The 21,490-nt window shown below is 32.2% G+C and overlaps 1 protein-coding gene across 3 annotated transcripts in view; it reads left to right on the forward strand.

The window, feature by feature from the left end:
• Positions 1-1,642: 1,642 nt before the first annotated feature.
• Positions 1,643-21,490, forward strand: part of LOC149420525 (ATP-dependent translocase ABCB1-like) — a 44,032-nt gene continuing 24,184 nt past the window's right edge. The window contains exons 1-9 of one of the 3 annotated variants that reach the window (XM_089636759.1): positions 1,643-1,730; positions 11,809-11,926; positions 13,512-13,617; positions 14,015-14,293; positions 15,197-15,297; positions 16,375-16,546; positions 17,731-17,902; positions 18,447-18,577; positions 20,364-20,588. In XM_089636759.1, coding sequence (XP_089492885.1) covers positions 11,856-11,926; positions 13,512-13,617; positions 14,015-14,293; positions 15,197-15,297; positions 16,375-16,546; positions 17,731-17,902; positions 18,447-18,577; positions 20,364-20,588 — 1,257 coding nt within the window. In that variant the 5' untranslated portion in view covers positions 1,643-1,730; positions 11,809-11,855. Of the gene's footprint in view, positions 1,735-11,808; positions 11,927-12,397; positions 12,449-13,511; positions 13,618-14,014; positions 14,294-15,196; positions 15,298-16,374; positions 16,547-17,730; positions 17,903-18,446; positions 18,578-20,363; positions 20,589-21,490 lie in introns of those variants that run through there. The other 2 variants (XM_089636760.1, XM_089636761.1) reach the window with 2 other exon arrangements.

Genomic DNA, 21,490 nt, shown 5'->3' on the forward strand with positions numbered 1-21,490 from the left:
ATTAATTAAATTTCAAATTCTCCAAAATAGGGCAATGAGAACAATACTCAGACGAAATAGGTATTCAAAAGTAAATAAAATGTTAAACGAACTAAATTGGCTAGCGGTGAAACAGATGTTGACCTTGAACACGATGATGTTTTTACACAAAATTGTAAACAACCTGCTACCCAAATATTTTTCGAATAAAATTGTATACAACAAGGACATACACAAACATAAAACTAGGACGTACAATCAAATCAGGCTACCAAAGAAGGACAAAGCGAATATCCAGAATAGTATATTATATAAAGGGATGAAATACTATAACGCGCTGCCGGAAAACCTTAAGTCTGCCCCAATTGAAAAGTTCAAGATGTTGTGTAGGAGCCACATCAAGCAAGAAAAAAAAATAGTATATTTGTATGTAATAATTAATTAGTCATTTGTAAACTTAAATGTACAAATTACTAAAATAAAAACAATAAATAAAAAAAGTTTTTAAATAAAGTAAACACTAATAATTGAATAATATCTTTTATATCACCGTCATTGGTTCCTCAAAGTTTGAATGGAAAACTGTATCGGACCATCCACCCTCAGTTTGTGCAGTGTTTGTGGCAATCACTATCTATCCCATCCATTTAATAAAATTATATTTTGGATAACCGTTTTTAAGATACGCAACAGATAGTAATATAAAAAGTGAGTAAAAAATATGGGAGGCCACACAATTTTTTTAAATCTCAGAGCGGGTGATTGTCGAAATAAGTTTGAGAACCTGTGGGTTAGACCGAAAACTTATACTGAATAATTCATGCACTGCAGTAGAAATGAATTTATCTAAGAATACATTCGAGAGTAACTCAATGACGGTCTATTTAATTTAATAAGGAAATTGATTACCTTATGAAATATAACTTTTGTTATTGCTTATTCTGTCTTGCATTTTCATGTTATAATATTTTATTTCATTTTATATTACCTAATCGTAGTCTTTTTATCCATATGTCTAAAAATGTACCGTATTTCTTATTTTTTTACACATTACATACTTTATGGCAACAAGTTTGGGGGTACGATTGATATATTTAGACTTCATTTATAGAATTAAGCGTAATCTATACCAGCACTTCGTTGAATTTTACAAATTACAGTAGCGTTGGTAATATAGTTGTAGTGATTTGTTTTAAATGTAGTATTGTTCCAGTTTCTGTATTATTTTATGTTACTGTTACATGTTGTTCTTAAAATCTATGTAAAAGCCAGGCTGGGCGTAAAATCAAATAAAATAAAAGAAAATTAATTCTTCTCCATAAATATTTATCTAAGTTTAATATTTCCGAAATATGTCAATAACATTGCAAAGAAATATTTTACTGTACACGGAGAAAAAAGAGTATTGCTAATTTGTTAAGAATCAATCAATAAATATCTAATCGGTTAAAAACGGGATTTATACATTTTTAATCTTACAAATCATAAAAAAAAGGTTTCTAATTAGTAGATATTGTGATTAATTATACGTTATCAGCATCACGCTGCAGATAACGACGGTTTTGTTGGCAGTATAAGAGATTATTTATGTTATTAGTGATATCTGATACTATACCCAAAGTTGCGAGATAAATGTAGAATTTCCAATAATCAGTAGTGTAGTGAGTCCGTCGCGTCGTGGGAGAGTTTCCCCAGCTCTGTGCTATTCGGTTCACCCGTGTTCATGTGCGCACTACGGAAATACCACGTTTATAAGTAAGATTTTATTTATTTACCGGTTATTTTTTTTTTAAACGGAAAATACTTTTCTTCATTTTGAAAAAAAAAATCCCAACTAAACGTTTTTTTGTTCTGGAAAATGGTGAAAATCGAAGAGTTGTTTCATGCAACTGATAAATTTGTTATCTTCTTTAAATAAAATGGTGGATAGATAAACCAAAAAACCTTTGTTATAATCTACATTTTGTTAAAACTTTTAATATTAACTGTATTGCTATACGTTAGCTACGACTTTTGCTACGAATCCGTGTAATTCATACTATAGTCCACAGTGTTTAAATGCTTTGGTGTAATTTCCCCAGTTTTCTATGTTATGTCAACTTTACCTTTAACCAGCTTCACCTGTGAATGAATAAGTTTGTTTCAAAGAGATATAGGGTTCTTACTTCTAGAAGACATTGTCACGAATATGTAGGTCTTTTTAACTTTACTTGATGAGTTTGATGCTGAACCTTATAGTTTTTGTTTCCTCGAAGTCATAGTCACGAATCGAGATCGCAAGGAGTTTGATGATGAGACTTATAGTTTTTGTTTTCTGTTAGTCAGGGTTTGATTCTTTGAAGACAATACAGTCACGAATGTAGATTCTGGGGAGTTTCATGATGAGACTCATATTTGGTTCATTCAAGTCATGGTCACGAATCTAGATCCTGGGGTGTTTGGTGAAGAGACTTATAGTGTTTAGTTCACGTAAGTCATGGTCACTAATCTAGATTCTGATGACGATGCGACTTTAAGTGTTTGGTTCATGCAGGTCCATAGTCTCACAAATCTAGATTCTGGTGAGTTTCATGATGGATTGGTTCTAGCAAGTCACGGTATCATGAATCTAGATTCTGACGAGTTTCATGATGAGACTTATGATTGGTTCTAGCAATTCACGGTCTCACGAATCTAGATTCTCATGAGTTTCACGATGAGACTTATATCTGGTTCATGCAAGTCACGGTCTCACGAATCTAGATTCTGACGACTTTCATGATGCGACTCGTATTTGGTTCATTCAGTCATGGTCACGAAACTAGATCCTGAGGTGTCTGGTGAAGAGACGTATACTATTTGGTTCATGTAAGACATGGTCACTAATCAAGATTCTGACGAGGATGAGACTTTAAGTGTTCGGTTCATGCAGGTCATAGCCTCACTAATCTAGATTCTGATGAGTTTCATAATGATACTTATGTTTGGTTCGTGCAAGTAACAGACTCACGAATCTAGATTATGACGAGTTTCATGATGAGACTCGTGTTTGGTTCACTCTAGTCATTGTGTTAGTTAAGAGACGAATCTACAGTTTTTGTTTCCATGAAGACATAGTTGCATAGGAAGATTGCGAGACTTTTAGTTTTGTTTCCTGAAAGTCACATTTGATGATGAGGCTTTCGTGGAAGTCATGGTCAAGAACCGATTTACTAGGAGGTATACGCATAATTGCGTAGGGTATTATCTAAGGAGTAAATTGATGAGACATAATTATGTAATTTATGATTCTAGGATATTCCATAGTAACATAATGGCTTATTCACAATACTTGATATTTACAAGTTCATCACTGATAACTTGATAACAAAGATGTATGTTATCTAGACATAGACACACTTTGTAGAGTTAGGTCATGTGTCATATAATAACATCGATATCCTCAAGTTTGTCATGTACATAGCACTCACGTTATGTTCAATACGGTAATGAATGTCATGTCATGAGTCATGGTGTGATAGTTACTACCCGGTATCCGGTACTACCCAGCTTCGCCCGAGTTTCAATACATTTACCTGTTGAACGATTGACAATGTGATCTAAACTTCTATAGGGTTTTGCCGTATTTGTTGACAGCAGAGCCTGCCCTATGCGGGGGAAATTGGAGCAGTCTGCTCCGGGCGCCAAACTGCCAAGGTCCTGATAACCTAACCTAACCTAACATCTAATTCTACGTGTAAAAAGGATAAAATTTCCGCAAACCGACCCATCATGGTTCATGCAAGCCATGAGTTTCGTGACCACGGCTTGCATAAACTAAACACTTAAATCCTCATCAGAATCTAGATTAGTGACCATGACTTACGTGAACCAAATATGTATGTATATATATTTTTTAATACTAATATTTTTCACTAGAGTTCCTTGTTCTTTAAATGAATTATTATGTAACCTTTTAAATTGAAATGGTTTATTAAATTTTCAATGAGGTATAATTAATAATTTAATTCCAATTGCTGGAGAAATGGATTTCTTAGCTTAGGTAATAGATATTAGAATCGATTTTATATTTATACCTATAAAGCGAAATGTATTGAATAAAATTAAGTTTTAATAAATATATTGTCAGTTGTAACTCTAGACATTATGCATCTATCAAATTGATTCGTATTTCAAATTGACACATCACGGAGTGATGCGTCAATTACCTAATGTAATGATTAAATTATTATTTCTTTTTAATCAATTAACCCGAAAAATATAATTAGGTACAGCACTAAAAACGCAAGGCTATACTTTTCATTAACTATATGTATTATGTAAACTATAAAACAAAAGTCTGTTTGGCAAACAAACTTTTGTTTTTGAGTAAAACTTACTCTCGGACGGTGATATCCGACAACATGGCTTTTGCGTAACTTATTGTGCCTCAAATATATGTCAAATAAGTGACTATTTTAGGCTCACAATTGTTCACAATGACATCACTTTTATCGTGAGCTATGGAAGTTATGTTTTTATTTTATTATTTGAGTATATTATAATAACTAGTTAACTGTAGGTAGGTAAAAGTAGTTAAGTAGCGTTCATTATAACTATTACGAGACTAATTTATTTGTTCCCGTTGAGGTATAATTTTAAGCGAAAAAAAGTGTAAAGATCGGTCAGTGGCTGAGTTGGCATCGCGTTTGGGTCCCACCATCATTCATTTCATCTCCTCGGCTGGTTAAGTCCTCCATCACAACACAAGCAACATTTACGCTTATTATAGTGGTATTAGGAGATTTTCAAATATTGTCAGGTTTTTCGTAACCCGGGAATGTTTGTCTAGTTAAAACAAAAGATACTCGGGTGAAGCCGGGTTATATCTAACGATCAGTTATTACTTAAAACATATTAAGCTAAATTAAAATACAAATTGGATTATTTTTCTATGAATGGTAGTGTTCTAGTGCGAAAGAACTCACGTACATTCGTTACAAATAATAAACTGCTACAAATAGCTTCAGTTAATTTATAACCTTGGGGGAGGTTATAACGTTCCTTGAAGGTATTTATTTATTTATGTATTTACCTGAAAATTTCCTTCAGTTATTATGCCATTGCCGGCAATCCGGGAGTTAATTATTTTAAGACAAGTTTTGTTTTGAAATGTGTTTACAGTTTTATTTTATTTATTTTGATGGGTTTTTTGTTATTCTGTTGGTCTAACTGTTTATTCCAAATTAAAAAATATATATTATATAGTTCACACAATTGTTCGTAAATAAGAAATATTTTACAATAATATAACACGTAGATAAACCGCGGAAATATGTTTACATTCAAGTGCCTAATGAAGCAACATTGACAGTTTGTAACCTTCGATAATAACAAAACTACGTAGAAAGTGACGTACAGTAAATTTTTACGTCTTTTCAGGAAAGAACATTCTTGAACTGCTGTCTGATTTACTATTATTTTATTTGTGTAGGTATATTTCTGTTCAACCAAATCAAACTTTGAAAGTATATTGTCACAGCACATAAAAAAATCGACTATTGAAACTACAGTTCAAATAAAATCAAAACTTAGATGTTTAAAACCTTGGATAACCCAAGGACTATCAGAAAAAAAGAAAAACTGTATAAACCAACATTAAAAAATCCCCTAGATGAAAAAACATACTTTTTTTTACAAAAAAATTAAAAATAAACTAACAACCTGTAATAAAAAAAGTAAAGAGGACTATTTCAAAAGGAAAATACTATCTGCAGACAATAACAATAAACAAATATGGAAAACAGTTAATTTAGCCATGAAAAATACTATAAAAACCCAAAACATAAAGTGCATTGAACATGAAAACAAAATCATTGATGCCAACATTAATGTTGGAAAAAATATTAATAAACCTATTGACCCAAAAAAGCAAATAATTGTAAATTTGCATACTTATAAAAAATTGACAAAGTTTGAAACAACGTCTGAGTGTGAAATCTTAAAAATAATTGAAGGCATGAAAGGAGGTTCGTCTCCCGGATTCGATAATATTACGGTACATTTTCTAAAATCCATGAAAATTCATTTGATAAAACCCATTACTCATATAATAAACTTAAGTTTAATAAAAGGAATTTTTCCAACAAACTACAAGAACACTATAATTTCACCTATTTATAAATCTGGAGATCCACAACAAAAAAACTAATTATCGCCCTATCTGGCTAATCTCAAAAATAAGAAAGATTTTTGAAAAAATCGTGAAAAAACAGTTGGTCAATTTCCTTGAAATCAATAAAATCCTACGCAAAAACCAATTTGGTTTTATAAAATCACTCAGCACACAAGATGCTATTGCTAATATAACTTCACACATTTACGAATCATTAGATAAGGGCGAAAAATGTGCAGGTATTTTTATTGATCTCAGAAAAGCTTTTGAAGAATATCCCACGAAAACTGAAAAAACTAAAAATGAGAAAATTAGAAAATATAGGTATAAAAGAAAATGCGATTAAATGGATAACCAACTATTTAAAAAATCACCCACAAGTCGTAAAAATTAATAAGGTTAATAGTGATAAAGAAATATCTGACTTTGGAATCTCGCAAGGTACGGTGCTTGGACCAATTCTTTTTACAATATACGTTAACGATATTTTCTTTCAACCATTATATGGACATATTATTCATATGCCGACGATACAGTACTAATAATAAAGGAAAAGACTTGGGAAAAAGTAACGCTAAAAGCCACAGAAGAAATAAGAATTTCTTCGACATTAATTTACTGTCACTAAATAGCGATAAAACATTTGTCATTCCATTTGCAATACAATCAAAAGACACCGCTAAACACTTTGACATTATCATATATGACAATTCCAAAACACACGATAAAAATTATTATATCACAAACTGCTCAATATTAAAAACAACAAACACCATCAAATATCTAGGAATAATTATAGATAAAAATCTGAAATGGAAAGACCAAATATGTCAAGTAGTAAAAAAGATTAGAAAACTAATATACACGGTGTCCGGAAACTCGTAGTACAAGCGGGAAACTGGAGAATCTACACCACATGGGGAACCCAAAAAAACATCGACAACAAGTTTTTTGATTTGAGCATTTTCAAAAAAAAAAAAAACCAAAAAAAAAATTTTTTCGGCTATTTTAGGGTTAAAGTTTTTTCTGGTGTTTAGGGTTGAATAACAGATGTTTTAACCCTGCAGAGCAGAAATATTTTATGATTACACCGGGTTAAATGAAGGGTGATTTCAAAATAATGCTTCAAATCCGAGTTTCTTCATTTGTTTTACTTTCAAATAGTTTTAATTAGTTGGGTACTTTGATCTTCAGTAATAATTTATAAGAATTTGATTAAAAAAAAAAAAAAAATCAACTTCAAACTCGATTTACTCGATAACGAAAGCTCAAATAAAAAAAATATATACTACAAAATCGACTCCAAATGTGATGTAGATTCACCAGTTTCCCGCTTGTACTACGAGTTTCCGGACACCCTGTATATTCTTAAGAATCAGAAATTTTTTGTCGATAAAAAACCTATATTTAATATACTATGCTTTGGTTAAATCAACTTGACAATATGCCATCATTAGTTGGGGATCCGCATATAAAACTAACCTCCTTCAAATAGAAGTCGTGCAGAGAATAATTATTAAAATCATATTAAAAAAACCTTCGGACCCCAACAGACCGCTTATTGGAAGAATTTCAAGTACCTCCTTTTAAAGATCTTTACATAAAAATTCATTATTTCAAATCATAAAAGAAAAAGAAAAGTACTAATTTTCAACTGAAAACTGCACTCGACTTAAATACATTTTTCCATGTCCAAAATTGAACACTTCCTTTGCACAAAATTACTATACATACCGAGGAAGAACCCTTTTCAATCAACTCCCTGAGGAAATCAGAATCATAAACGACAAAAGCCAAGCTTTGAGCATTTTGAAAAAATATTTTAAAGATAAATTATCAAAAAAATGAAAAGTAAATATTCTACCGAAGAAGCAACTTCTTCTCCAAATAGAGTATACATATTAATAAAAAAAAATAAAAACAATAATTGTCTGTATCCCAGAAACTAATAACATCATATTTTTATTTATATATTATAGCTACTAGTAGTACATTTTGCTTACAATATTTTTTTCCCACTTCTCTTGATTCTATATATTATGTATATCTACAAGAACATAATGTACACTCCTCTTCCAACCACAAGCGAATGCTTCTCTGGAAGAGTAGTATTAAATATTGTTATTGTAAACCTTATTACTTACATGTACTTTTTCCTTTAATAAATTTTTTTTTTTAAAAAAGCTATTTGTAAATGGGGCCAATTTCAGAAAAAAAAGTTCGCGCATGCTACCTATTCATATTGTTTCTTCTCAGCCAATCGTAGCCGAAATGTACTGTGATCTCCAAGATCACTGAGCTCAGAAAAAGGGTATCATTTCCCTTAGTCTATAGGTACTTATCTATCTATTAGTTCTTACAAGACTACTCAGAAAAAGGGCATAATTTCCCTTAGTCTGAAGCTACTTAGCTACCTATCAGTTCTTACAAGACTACTTAGAAAAAGGGTATAATTTCCCTTAGTCTGTGGGTACTTATCTACCTATCCGTTTTTACAAGACTACTCAGAAAAAGGGTATCATTTCCCTTAGTTTGTAGGTACTTAATTATCTATCAGTTCTTACAAGACTACTCAAGTTTCTGCGGATATCTGATATTTAAACCAAACATACAAAGAAGACATAAATACATTAACTTACTACGAACATTTCACACGCATTGCCTGGCATGTAAATTACATATTTTTCTTAAAATAATATTTCAAATTCAGAGGAAATGACATAACAATGGAAATATATTTACCTACAGTTACAGTAGATATTAGGATTTCATTTAGAGTTTGCAATTTTTATTATAGGTCTATGTTAGCGTTGCTCTTGTTCAAAGATCATCCTTGCAATTATTATACTTTGGCTTAGAGCTGAATGCAATAAATTTTGGGAGATTTACAAAAAATAGACAAATAACTAAAATGGCTTTGGGAAGTAGGTAGGTAATTAAGCTTACTGGTCAATGCAAACCATAAATATATGCAAACTAACCTAAGACTTAAACATAAATTTAGAATACGAAATAATTTTTAAATAAGGTATTGTCGCATTCTGGAATGAACACATTTAATTTTTTTTAAATCATGTGGTCCGTAAATATTGTGTTCAAATATATTACGCATTTTCCCCAATTTACTTAGAATAGGTACCTACCTTTTTATAAAAAAATCTTCGTGCCTACATAATTAAAACTACATAACTACACAATTAAAAATGAAACATTTTATGTCTTTTATAGGTTCTATCTGTTTATTTATTAGCTGAGTATTAAAACAATACAGTATTACATAATGTAATGATTCACAAAGAATTGCGATCGCATTATGTACCTACGCACATCGTATTATTATTTTATCATCATCGTGACAAATGATAAAATCTATCACAAATGAACAACGTCGCAGTTATTTTATCGGAAAAATAGCTATTTCTTGGCGCACGAGGGGATTATCTAAAACAGTGTTTTCCAAACTTACTTACAAAATACATATTTACTTTGTTTCACCATAATGTCCCCAGGGTTGGCCCTGAACTAAATGGCTCCTAACGCTAGTGAAAAACTCAAGTTATGAAAAAACTGAGATTTTTAAAATGTGTAAAACAATACGGTTCCAATATCGATGGTTCCGACACGAACTATGTCGAATGTGCGAAATTGGAAACTTTGCGTAAGAGCTGTTTAAAGTTTCGTTTCTACATGTTTGAAATTTTGTATCTACACTTTTACTATTTTGAGAGCAAGAAAATCGACATTGTTTTTACTTTTTCAAATACCCCCATTTTTTGGTTTTGAATAAAAACTACAGCAACTTAACAGCTTAGGGGCCGTTCAAGTATTACGTAAGCAGATTTATTACAATTATTTACCCCTTCTTCCCCCTTGTCACCAAAAGTAAGCAAAGCTCTTACCCCCCCCCCCCTCTCCCATGCTTACGTAAAAATTGGTACCTATATGCATTTTTCTGTTAATGTATTCTGTTTTTTTTAGATTTATAAGCAGCACTTATAAAATAGACTTAGGATAGAGGACTTTAAGGCACATAATATTCATTTAAACAAACTAAGCGAGTACCTAAACGTATTAATTATTTGTGGGAATCCCCGAATATGTATTCGGTTTTCAAACATATACAATGTGTGGGTTGCCAATGTGTAAAAAAAATAACTACTGCTGAGCAGTGCTGACGTAATCACTATCTCGACCCCCCCCCCACCCCCCCATGTCTTCAAAAATAAGCAAAGCAAAGATCCCCCCGCCCCCCTATAGTGCTTACATAATACTTGAACGGCCCCTTATGTGAAAAGTTGTCAAATTGCACATTTGTTGGGTCGTCGAATTATTTTAACAGCATTGTTTCCAAAATAACTGTGTAAAATATACGTAGGTACTGTTGTGAAAACATTATTTTATTTTACGGTAGGTACGCAAAAAACTCTGCATTCATCCTGATAAGACATACGTACATTTTTGTTATTTTTTTAGGTTCTAGATTTCGCGCCAACTTTACCAGTTTTGTATATCATACACTAACATTAACCATTGCAATAGCTGTCAATAGACAGTGAGCAGTTGCAGCGAGTTCAACGCTCTTTAAATATCTTTTTCCAAGTCACGAACAAAAGCAGTCAATAATAACCAAAATAACGAAAATGGAGATTAAACAAGATAATACCTATCTATGAAGATAATACCATTACTGACAGTCGATGTATTTATGCGCAAAAGATTAGATTGATGGCTGAACGCTGGACATCTATCATCACAAAAGTTCCACCGTATACAGGTGCTAAAGGTGCCACCAAATATAGGTGCCACTCTACGAAAGTACCCCACAAAAGTGCCACCTTATAATATACGTAGGTGCCAGCAAACAAAGGGCCACCCTACGAAGGTACTACCCAAAAAGTACCACCCTACGAAGGTACTACCCCACGAAAGTACCACCTTACAAATGTTCTACCGGTCCTCCAAGGTACTCCGTACAAAGTGGCGTGCAGTGACGATTTTCGCGATTTCTCATAATAAAACGTTTGCAAAACCAGATGCATTTGGCATAAAACTTTTTTTTGTGCATTTGGAAAATTTTGCGTAAATTAGAAAGCAAACATTTTTATAAATAAAATGTACTCAAATTACTTTCATAATAAAAATATTCATCGACTTTACCTGCAAATTATATGCATGTTGTGTACCTGCGGTCACAGTTAATGTTTGTAAAATTGTAATGTACCTATGCGTTAAAAAATAATATATATAAGGTATAAATAAATAAATAAAAACAATCACTTTAACAAATAAGCTAGGTAGGTACTTTCCATGAAGATTTTCCTCAATTTAATTTAAAGTGTTCCATTTTTAAACATTTTTTAAGGAGTTGGTTTTTGACAGATTTCATGGAGGGAAAACACAATTTGAAATGGGCTACTGTACCTTTTTCTTGAGTTCAATGTTTTTAAAATTTCAGGGCAGGGGATAATATGTTGTTAAAATGATGATGTAAAAAATGTAATTTAAGGATAACGAATAAGGGGAACGGAAATTCAGAAATTTAAGAGGATTTTAAATTCGAACCTACCTAAATGAGCAAAAAAAATCTAGAAAATTTTATATAACCACATTATTCGCATAGGTACCTAAGTAATAAGTACAGGATAACATATTATATATTATTATTTGTTGTTAAATTAATGTTTGTTATTTTTCAGGTTCACTGGAGAAGTCCTCAAAAGAGGAGTGTTAATAAAGCACGAAAATGTCAAATAAAATCAGCAATGACTCCTCCCTGTCAAAGGACGTCAAGGGCAAAGGACCCCTAGACGATGTGTAAGGATATTTTGGATATTTTATTGTCACAATGAAAAAATGATCATTTATTTTTCTTGCTAATTAAATACAGACTGTGTGTGCGCATGTTTTAATACGCGATACAAGATAATTTTTTTTTGTATTAAAAGGTGCAACAAATATTTTTAAGATAACAATCCCATCGCCATAAATAAACCACTTATACTCAGTAAACCACCCATCACTCAAATTATTGGATTATAAGATTTCATGCAGATGAAATATTTGTAGGACCATCTATCTACAAACACATATTCCATTAATTTGATTTGCAAGTACCTAATCTATTTTTCACAATTTTATATTATTTTTATATGGCAACTCGCTAAATTAAACTAAACATATAAACTTCAAAACACTAAAAACACTTCAAAATATGCTTCAAAATGTTCAATTCAAAATCGTGCTGTGGTTTATTTATGATCGTACTGTTTACATTTCGGTCGGGAATATCGGGAAAATCCATAATCAAATATAATTATGAGCAATGAAATATTGAAAGTCAGTTGTTTCAATAAATTTAACTATTATTGTATTCAATAAGCAGCAAAAAGTCATTGCAAAAAAAGTTTTTTTTTGCAATGACTTACGTGATACGTGAAATTGACAGAGATGTGCAAAATGGGTACCCAAAACCATTTGAAATGCAAAATGGAAATGGGTCAAAAATTTTCCATTTGAAAATGCAAAATGCAAAATGGTTTTTAGAAAAGCATTTCAAATGCAAAATGCAAAATACCTATTTTCAAAATGCATTGAAAATGCAAAATGGTTTCTCAGGTCAAACAATTAAAATAATTATAGAATTTTTAAACAGTTTTGTCATTTAATGATGGACATCAATGTAGAACAGACATATTACATGATGGTAAATCAAAAAATGCCACGACTACGGTTTATAAACCACAAAAAATTTGCGCGGGACAAATGTTGCCAACGTAAAAACATATAAACTGCTATTTAACATTTAATATTACAGCGTCATGGCCCCATGTTCAGTATTTGAATCAGTATTTTTTGTAATGTTATCACTCAATTGCCAGGGCTTCTACCAGGGAGCAACTTGACAAATGTAAATTATCTCTCATAGTGAGGTTGAGGACCGACTGATATTTGGGGCTTATGAAAAAAAGATGAGTGGAGATTGTAGGAAGAATGTTGCAAAAAGCATTTAAAATGGAAAATGCATTGAGAAAAGCATTTAAAATGCAAAATGCAAAATGGTTTTTAGAAAAGCATTTAAAATGCAAAATGGAAAATACCCATTTTGCATTTTGCATTTCCATTTGAAATGGATTTATTTCAAATAAAGTACATCTCTGGAAATTGAAAGCCTGGATAGCTAAAAATAATCGGTACCTATTAATCTTTTTTTAAATTAATTTCAATTTATATCTAATCTTACCTTAGCATTAATAACATTCCTTAAATTGCATTGGATTAATTGAATATTTCAGAAACAAATTTCAACCACCAAAGACTACTATGAGATCATTTCAATTGAAATCAATCCAAACTTATCGTCAATTCCTTTAATTTAATGTTGAATATTATTATATTCCAGAACATTTGTTCCACCATCTAAAGGCGACAATGGCAGTGATACAAGTTCTAGTGAAATTTCAGAAGTCCCCAGAGATGAACCTCCACCACTTCCGTTCTATAGATTGGTAAATAAATAAATAATAATTAAAAATATTGATAAGTTTACTTAATTACAATGGCATTCCTCACAAACTTTAAAACCTTAATGCGACGAAAAATGCTTTCTTTGAGACTTATAATAAATAAATGTACCCACTGTTACGAATTTCTTATTACAGAATTTAATATCATCGTTGTGTTGCGCCAAAGGATTGATTTTTGTAAAGAAAATCATTATTCTTAGTGCATTATACATTAATTCGTAATATAGCCTGATTTAAATTTGTTAAAATACAGTGTAACTCTGATGCGGAGATATTTTTGCTCTATTTTAAATAATTTGTGTTATATTAAAAATTCTCAAAACAGTTGCTTACGCCAATTCATTATAATCTTTTTTTTACAATACTTTTCTAATTGCAGTTTAGATTCACCACCAGAAAGGATAAGGCGATGTTGTGCGTCGCGTACGCCAGCGCCGTCCTTACAGGGTTCGTGGCTCCGCTGAACACCCTCGTTTTCTCAGATCTGACGGAGTCCTTGATCTACTACGCCCAATCCCTGATCATCCCCGGCGCAGAACCCGTCAACCTGTCCGATGCCATCACCACCTTCGCACTGAGAAATACGGGACTCGGTACCTTGTTCCTTGTCTTCAGCTATTTGGCAACTATGCTGGCTAACTACTGTGCTCATAATCAGGTGAGCTGATTTTTAACTACTTATCAATTTTAAAGTCATTGTGTTTGAAAGAGAGAGTACAAAAACAGTATGCAATTTAGATGTGAACGATGAATACTTGGAGCAGGTGGATCAGTTTATAAGTTATGTTTTTTTTTCTAGTAGGTACATAATTTTTTTGCAGATGTGAGAGAACTTTAACTGTTCAAATATAATGTATTCCTGTTTTAGGACAGTCAAATTGTCAAGCTTATTTTATACTAGCTGTATTCTGTAGTCTGTACAGATAGAGAAAAAATAGCATGAGTTGCTTTTACGTCCAACAGATGGCGCCGTTTTAAAAAAGCATGTTTGCCCAATAGATGATGCTGTTTATCAATACAATCATCTTTTAACTGTTACAGGTGACATATCTATAAAATATAGGTATATAAAAACAAATGAGAATTTGAATGCAAAATTTCAAAGCAATCGGTGAAAAACTTTGGGAGATTGAAGATTTTTAACTATTTACATTTTTATTTATATAGATAGATGGAAAGTATAATACTACGTTACACAATGTGTTATACGGCGTGATATAGTAAATTTTAAGGATAGTGATAATAACAATGAAATATCCACTTAAGAAGTTTTCATTGTTAATAAGTTTTTCAGTCCCTCGAAGATTGAATGTGAAAATGATCCAACTTATCCCCGAAAAGATTTTTTTCCCGTGTGTCGCTGTATTATATTTCACAGTATTTTCTCCAATATTATATTACACAGTATTTTCTCCAAAAACTGAGGCGTTGTATTATATTACACAGTATTTTCTCCAAAAACTGAAGCGTTGTATTATATTACACAGTATTTTCTCCAAAAACTGTCACGCCTGTGTTTAGTTTATTTTATTATCTTATAACCATTTTCTTTTTGTTTTAGATATTCACAATTCGGAAAAGGTTCATGCAGTCTGCATTGAACCAAGACATATCATATTATGATCTGAACGATTCTGGAGATTTCGCATCTAGAATGACCACGTAAGTTTTTCCGCAATCCACTATCCCAATCACAACATTTTATCAATACATACATTAACGAAATAATAAATACCTTCAGGAACGTAATTGACAAGAAAAACATTAAAAATGGATACGTATTATAATTATAATTCAGTGAAATTAACGCTTTTAAAGTGCGTAATCATTGGGTGGGGAGTGGCGTATGAATCCTCTATATACAACCATTTTACTAATCAAAAAATACTTTTGCAGTTGCTGACATTTTAAATGCAGATAAAGCTAATGAAAAAGATGATGATTTATTATGCCATAAAAAAATTCTCGTGAAATTATATCTCTCATTATATTTACATAAAGTAAAAAAGACACATCCTCTAAAAAATCTTACATTTACTTTTATGATATATATACTGATGTATGCCTTTATATTTAGCTTATGTCCCATAATGTTATTATTACATTATTTTTTTATTGAAATTCTAAACCAAATATATGTGAAAAATTTCTTAATCAAATCTATTTATTACCCAGTTAGTAGAGAACTATTCTCGGATCTAACAACTGGGGAGCTAGTCTATTTACTAATGCTTAAAAATAATAAAGGGAACCTGTAATTGCTTAAAAATAGAAGATCTACTTACCAAAACTATATTTAACGATATTGTATATTATAAAAACTATATTCTAGATATTACATAGAATATAGTTTAAAAAAAAAAATGTAAAAAAACTGTTATTAAAATTGTACCACCTACATGTAAAAGCCTGGGCGTTAAATAAATAAATAAATAAATTACAAAAGGGTAAAGTGCGCTAACTTCGGGGGGTGATTCCACATGATTTTAGAAGTAAAAAAAATAAATACTTTTTTCAAAATTCCAATGGACTGCACTACAAACCGTTGCTTTAGCGAACTTTAGTTTTCTGCGCAGGGTCTGGTTATCTCAATGTGTGCTTTTCGTCATTCAACGTACGACTGACGTCAAAAATATGGTCACTTGGTTTACGTTATGAAGTACGAAATGTTACCTGGATTTCATGTGAGGGAAGTATCAATTTGTATGTCTATGTTAATATCCGATTTCTTTTATTCAGTGATCTTGTAAAGCTTGAAGACGGAATTGGTGAGAAGACGACCACCTGTCTCCACTACTGGGTCTCCGCTATTAGTTGCATCGTGCTGGCTTTCACCAGGGGCTGGCAGCTCGCTCTCGTCTGCCTGGCATCTTTTCCTATCACCCTCATATCTGTCGGTACCGTGGGAATTGTAAGTGATCCTTCATATTTCAAATACCATAAACATTAAACAATAATTTATCAAGCTAAAACCCTTCCTCAAATCACAGGACAAATAATATTGATAAATAGGATAACATTGTATAGTTTAATTGGGGTTTTTCTTCCTTTGTATACCACTGAGAGCAACTTTAAATCAATTCAACGAAGCGTATACGAGGCACAAATGGTGCTTAAAAGACTTAGTGTGAAAGTGGACAAATACAAACTACAGAATTTTATCGTAGAAGAAAGTTCTCAGAGGCACAGATGAAGAGGTGCTGAATTAAATGACCCCCGATGCCATTGACTGCCTGAATAACCATCAACTAACTCTCCACATATACGAACAAGAACAAATTAAATATAATATTTCAATATTGCCAGCTAGGTCTTTGAACAATTCACAACCAGCTCTGTACCTACCTTCTATTATTTCTTACCTAAAAAGTACATTTTTATTTTTAATAACTATTATATTATTTAATTTTTAAAGTTTTAATTATCTTTCTTAATTATATTATGTTATTAAATTTATCATCTATGTTTATAACTATTTGTTAATTTTTACCTACATCAATGAATGAAATTTTACATCTTATAAACCATAATGACGCCCACGAGAAATAATTTCTCAATTGAGTTGGGCATTAATTAGGAAGAATTGATTTATTACAAAGTAATTAAGGCCCAGTTGTTTTGTAGAAATTCAAATGTAACATTGTCATCAAATGACCATTCAGTGCCATTTTGTTTTTTGACATTTGAAAGGTCCCTGTTAAATGCCGATTCTATGTGCATTTCACCTTTCTATCAAATTCTAAGAAGCTGAAAATCTTAACAATATGATAATTGCCCTCTTTTGATGATCATAATTTGTTCAAAAGCTAAAATGGACTTAGAATCGGCATTTAAGGGGAACCTTTCAATTGTCAAAAAAAAACAAAATGGCCAAATGGTCATTTGATGACAATGTTACATTTGAATTTGTGTGAAGCAACTGGAAACTGAGCCTTAGTATTCTTCTTCATGAGCCTTCTGGTGTCAAGCCTCGGATACAGGCTTCTCTCAAATGTCTCAAATTTTTCAGATTCTTTCTAGGTTTTTTTTATCTATGACCACTGTTTCTCTTTCCTAACCGGCTCCTCAAAAATTCATGAATAATTGACTTTGCAGCTATCTTCGAGACTCGCAAAGGAAGAGTCAGTTGCTTATGGGTTTGCTGGATCTTTGGCTGAGGAAGTCCTCAGTGGAATTCGAACGGTCATTGCTTTTGGAGGACAAGCGAAGGAAACCAAAAGGTTTGAGGAAAACCTTGTGAAAGCGAAGGACATTAACATCAAAAGAGGTAAATATGTAACTTTATATATTTGTGTTATTATTCCACTTAAACATGAGTTCATATTGCTATTTTAATTTTGTATGAAATATTATTTATGATCAAAAAATAACCACCATCTAATGATTTCTTTGCAATCTGACACCAAGTATAAAATGTTTTGCTTAAATAACAAAAATGTGTAATACAGAAAAAATAACATAGTTTTTAGAAGATATGTCTGGATTGATTTGTTTCTTATAATATATGCAGGTGTGTGTATGTTTATGTATTATTAGTAATAATTTATTGTTTCCTTCATCGCATCAGTAATAAAATGTCCGATTATGTATTGGGCTTTTGAAATATTGAATGTCGATTTACCGAGCTTATGCCTTATGCTGTACCGGTAATAATGATTCCCACAACATCCTTTCTGGGAAGCATTTCTACCCATAGCAAGTAGTTTCTTGAACCGTGTATGGGACTAAAGTGACGAAATATAACCAGAAGAAAGAATTTCTTAGAAGATTGGCCATTTTACCATAAATTATAGTACCTATTTAATTTGTAGGTTTCTTCACTGGATTGGGACTCGGCGTGTTGTGGTTCTGCATCTACTCCACCTATGCTCTCTCCTTCTGGTACGGAGTTGGTCTACTCATTGAAGACAGGGAGTTGTACAGTCCAGCTGTCATGGTTTCCGTAAGTACATCGATGATATCTTTACTATTTGAAAGCCTGGTAATTGAAATGTAGAATAGGTCCATTACAAATATATATTTTTAACTAGATGTACCCCGCCACGCCTTACTGTGACTCAGTCTTATAGCGCGTGTTGCGTTTACGACCAGCAGATGGCGCCGTTTTTAAAAAAAGCATGTTTGCCCAACAGATGATACTGTTTTTCAAAACAATCTTCTTTTAACTGTTACAGGTGACACGTCTATAAAATATAGGTATATAAAAACAAGTGAGAATTTGAATGCAAAATTTCAAAGCAATCGGTGAAGAACTTTGGGAGATTTAAGATTTTGAAAAAATGAATATTTACATTTTTATTTATATAGAAGATTATAATGATTCAATTCAATTTTGTTTATTCATTTCAAAAACATTACAAAATTGTTAATTTCAATGCGTTTTTAAAATATTTTTGTAATAAGAATTCTAAGATTAATATTAACAGTGTGTATATCAACTATACCAGTGATAATAGAGCTTGCCTTGGAATTGATGCTAAAAATGTCGACATCTGAATTGATTCTGTTCAACAGCAAGATTGCTCTCCCCACAGGCATGACCATTGGCAAGTTAGTTCTGCAGGCCAAGAGATAAAATAGTCTATGTTGTCGGTGACGTAGATAACCATCGGGAACATAGTAATGAATGCTCTCCATGATGACCGAGTTTTCAAACCATCCACGAATCAGTCTAAAGAAATGTGTAGCAATGCGCACATCCCTCCTGACCCGTAGATAGTTCATTCCGAGCATACCCAAAAGAAAGTCAGTGGGATAGAGCCACGGGTAGTAGCCATACTCCCTCAAGTAGAGAAATCTCAAGAATTTCTTCTGAACTCTCTCCAACATGAGAGAATACTTTACCTGGTGTGGACTCCAAATCACCGACCCACTTTGATCTACTTGCCACCCAATTCAATTGCTATATATCAAAATATATCGCCCATTCTTTTCTTTTACTTGTAATATTTTTGTTCTGTGATTAAATTTGGCTTTGATTCCCACTAATGCATAAAAGCAAAATTACACAGAATTTTTCATAAGACTGCATTCTGCAACCTTTTTTTTCATTTTTATTTATTGATTAGCCGAAGTCTCGGGCGTTACCCGGGCTTTTCACAGAGTTTTGAAAAATCTGATGTAGACAGTGATCTTCCTCTCGTTTTTTGGAGGTCAAGTGAGCAAAATGTCATCAGTCTCGGAATAAAACTGTAGATTTCAAAATCAAATCCACAGACACTTTTCTTTATACAAATAGACAAAATATCTTGGTATTATCAATTCAATTGAGGAAGAAACTGACTACATTACATGCAATCAATTTATCGCTTTTTATGCTTGTGCTACAAGATACATTTTTCAGTCAAAAAGTGCTTTCTAATTCCTATTTCCTACGGCTACAGTACGTTGTTTATCACAATGATGCTGCAGCTCTTTCTTACACATCAATTGTGAGAGAAACAATGTATGTATGTCTGCTTCTCCCAAAAGGAAAAATGCAATTATTATCATACATCTCCCTCACTCGTATTCATTGCCGTCGCCGTGCCGTTGCTGTGGAAATTTTAAAAGTGCCCATTAGCTGCATCTAAAAGGTATAGACAACACCATACCCCTTTTTAAAGTGTTGCATTTAGAACAATGCCTCGGTTTTAGTGTTTGACATTGACTTTGCCATAAGCTTCTTTAATTCTGACCTGAACGTAGATTATATCTGATCCAGGGTATTAAATTATATTTTATTTTAGGTTTTTTTCGGGGTGCTCACCGGCACGATGAACTTTGGTATTTCAACCCCGTTCTTTGAAGTCTTCGGCATGGCCAAGGGAGCCGGCGCAAAGATCTTTTCACTTATCGACTCCATTCCAGTCATGGATGCCCTCGCCGACAAGGGTGAGAAGCCTGACTCTTGTGAGGGAAACATCACCTTTCAGAACATTTACTTTAACTATCCATCCAGGCCTGAAGTTGATGTAAGTATTACTAACAATCTTATATTCTAAATTTTGTTGTAGATACTTTGGCACAGCCCTGATTAGAGACCACCATTCAGAACTGAAGAAAGGCTTGAAATGGTTTTAACTATGCTTAGTGACAACATCTGAATAGCCAGGTGCTTCCCAATCTTCCTGTTCCATAGTTAAATTGCTTCCCTACGCCCATCAGCCTCACAATATTCGCAAAATTGCAGATGCTATAGTGCATGATAATAAGTTTAAAAAAATACACATAAATTATGTATACATTATATTCATGATAAGGTAATTTGGCTATCTGAAATTCAGTTAATTTTCAATGTCATTAAATAAGATTGTAGCTTGTAACAAATGTTCAAAACACTTTTTATTTGACACTTAAGTCCTTCAATTTATCTGATATTTTTGACATCATATTATAAAATACATATCAACAACCGATGGATGTGTTGAGAACCTATCTATAACAATATATTTTAGCAGACAATAATAGTTGTTTTGTAATAATTGGCAATACCTCTATTAACGTACTCATTTGGCATAATTAAATGGTCCAATACAGATTTAGATAACTTAGAAAGATTAATTAGAACTACGCTAACAAAGTTTAATTGCCATCATCCAAATTCAGCTATAGAACGAATTAATTTACCTAGAAATTTAGGAGGTAGAGGTATAGTCAAAATAACTTCTTTGAAACATAATCAGGTAGAAATGCTAAGAACTTTTTTCCATAGGGAAGCTCATAGCTCAGAAATGCACAAAATAATTTGCAAGGCAGATAGAAATATTACACCTTTAAATTTATACGATGAGAATGCCAACATTTTTATAAATCCCAACCAGGAATTATTAGATTCCTGGTCAAATAAAATTTTACACGCAAAACACTTCAATTA

Source organism: Hesperophylax consimilis, chromosome 10 (assembly GCF_061612785.1).
Source record: "Hesperophylax consimilis isolate HC1 chromosome 10, BYU_Hcon_1.0, whole genome shotgun sequence".
In the NCBI taxonomy this organism is placed as follows: domain Eukaryota; kingdom Metazoa; phylum Arthropoda; class Insecta; order Trichoptera; family Limnephilidae; genus Hesperophylax; species Hesperophylax consimilis.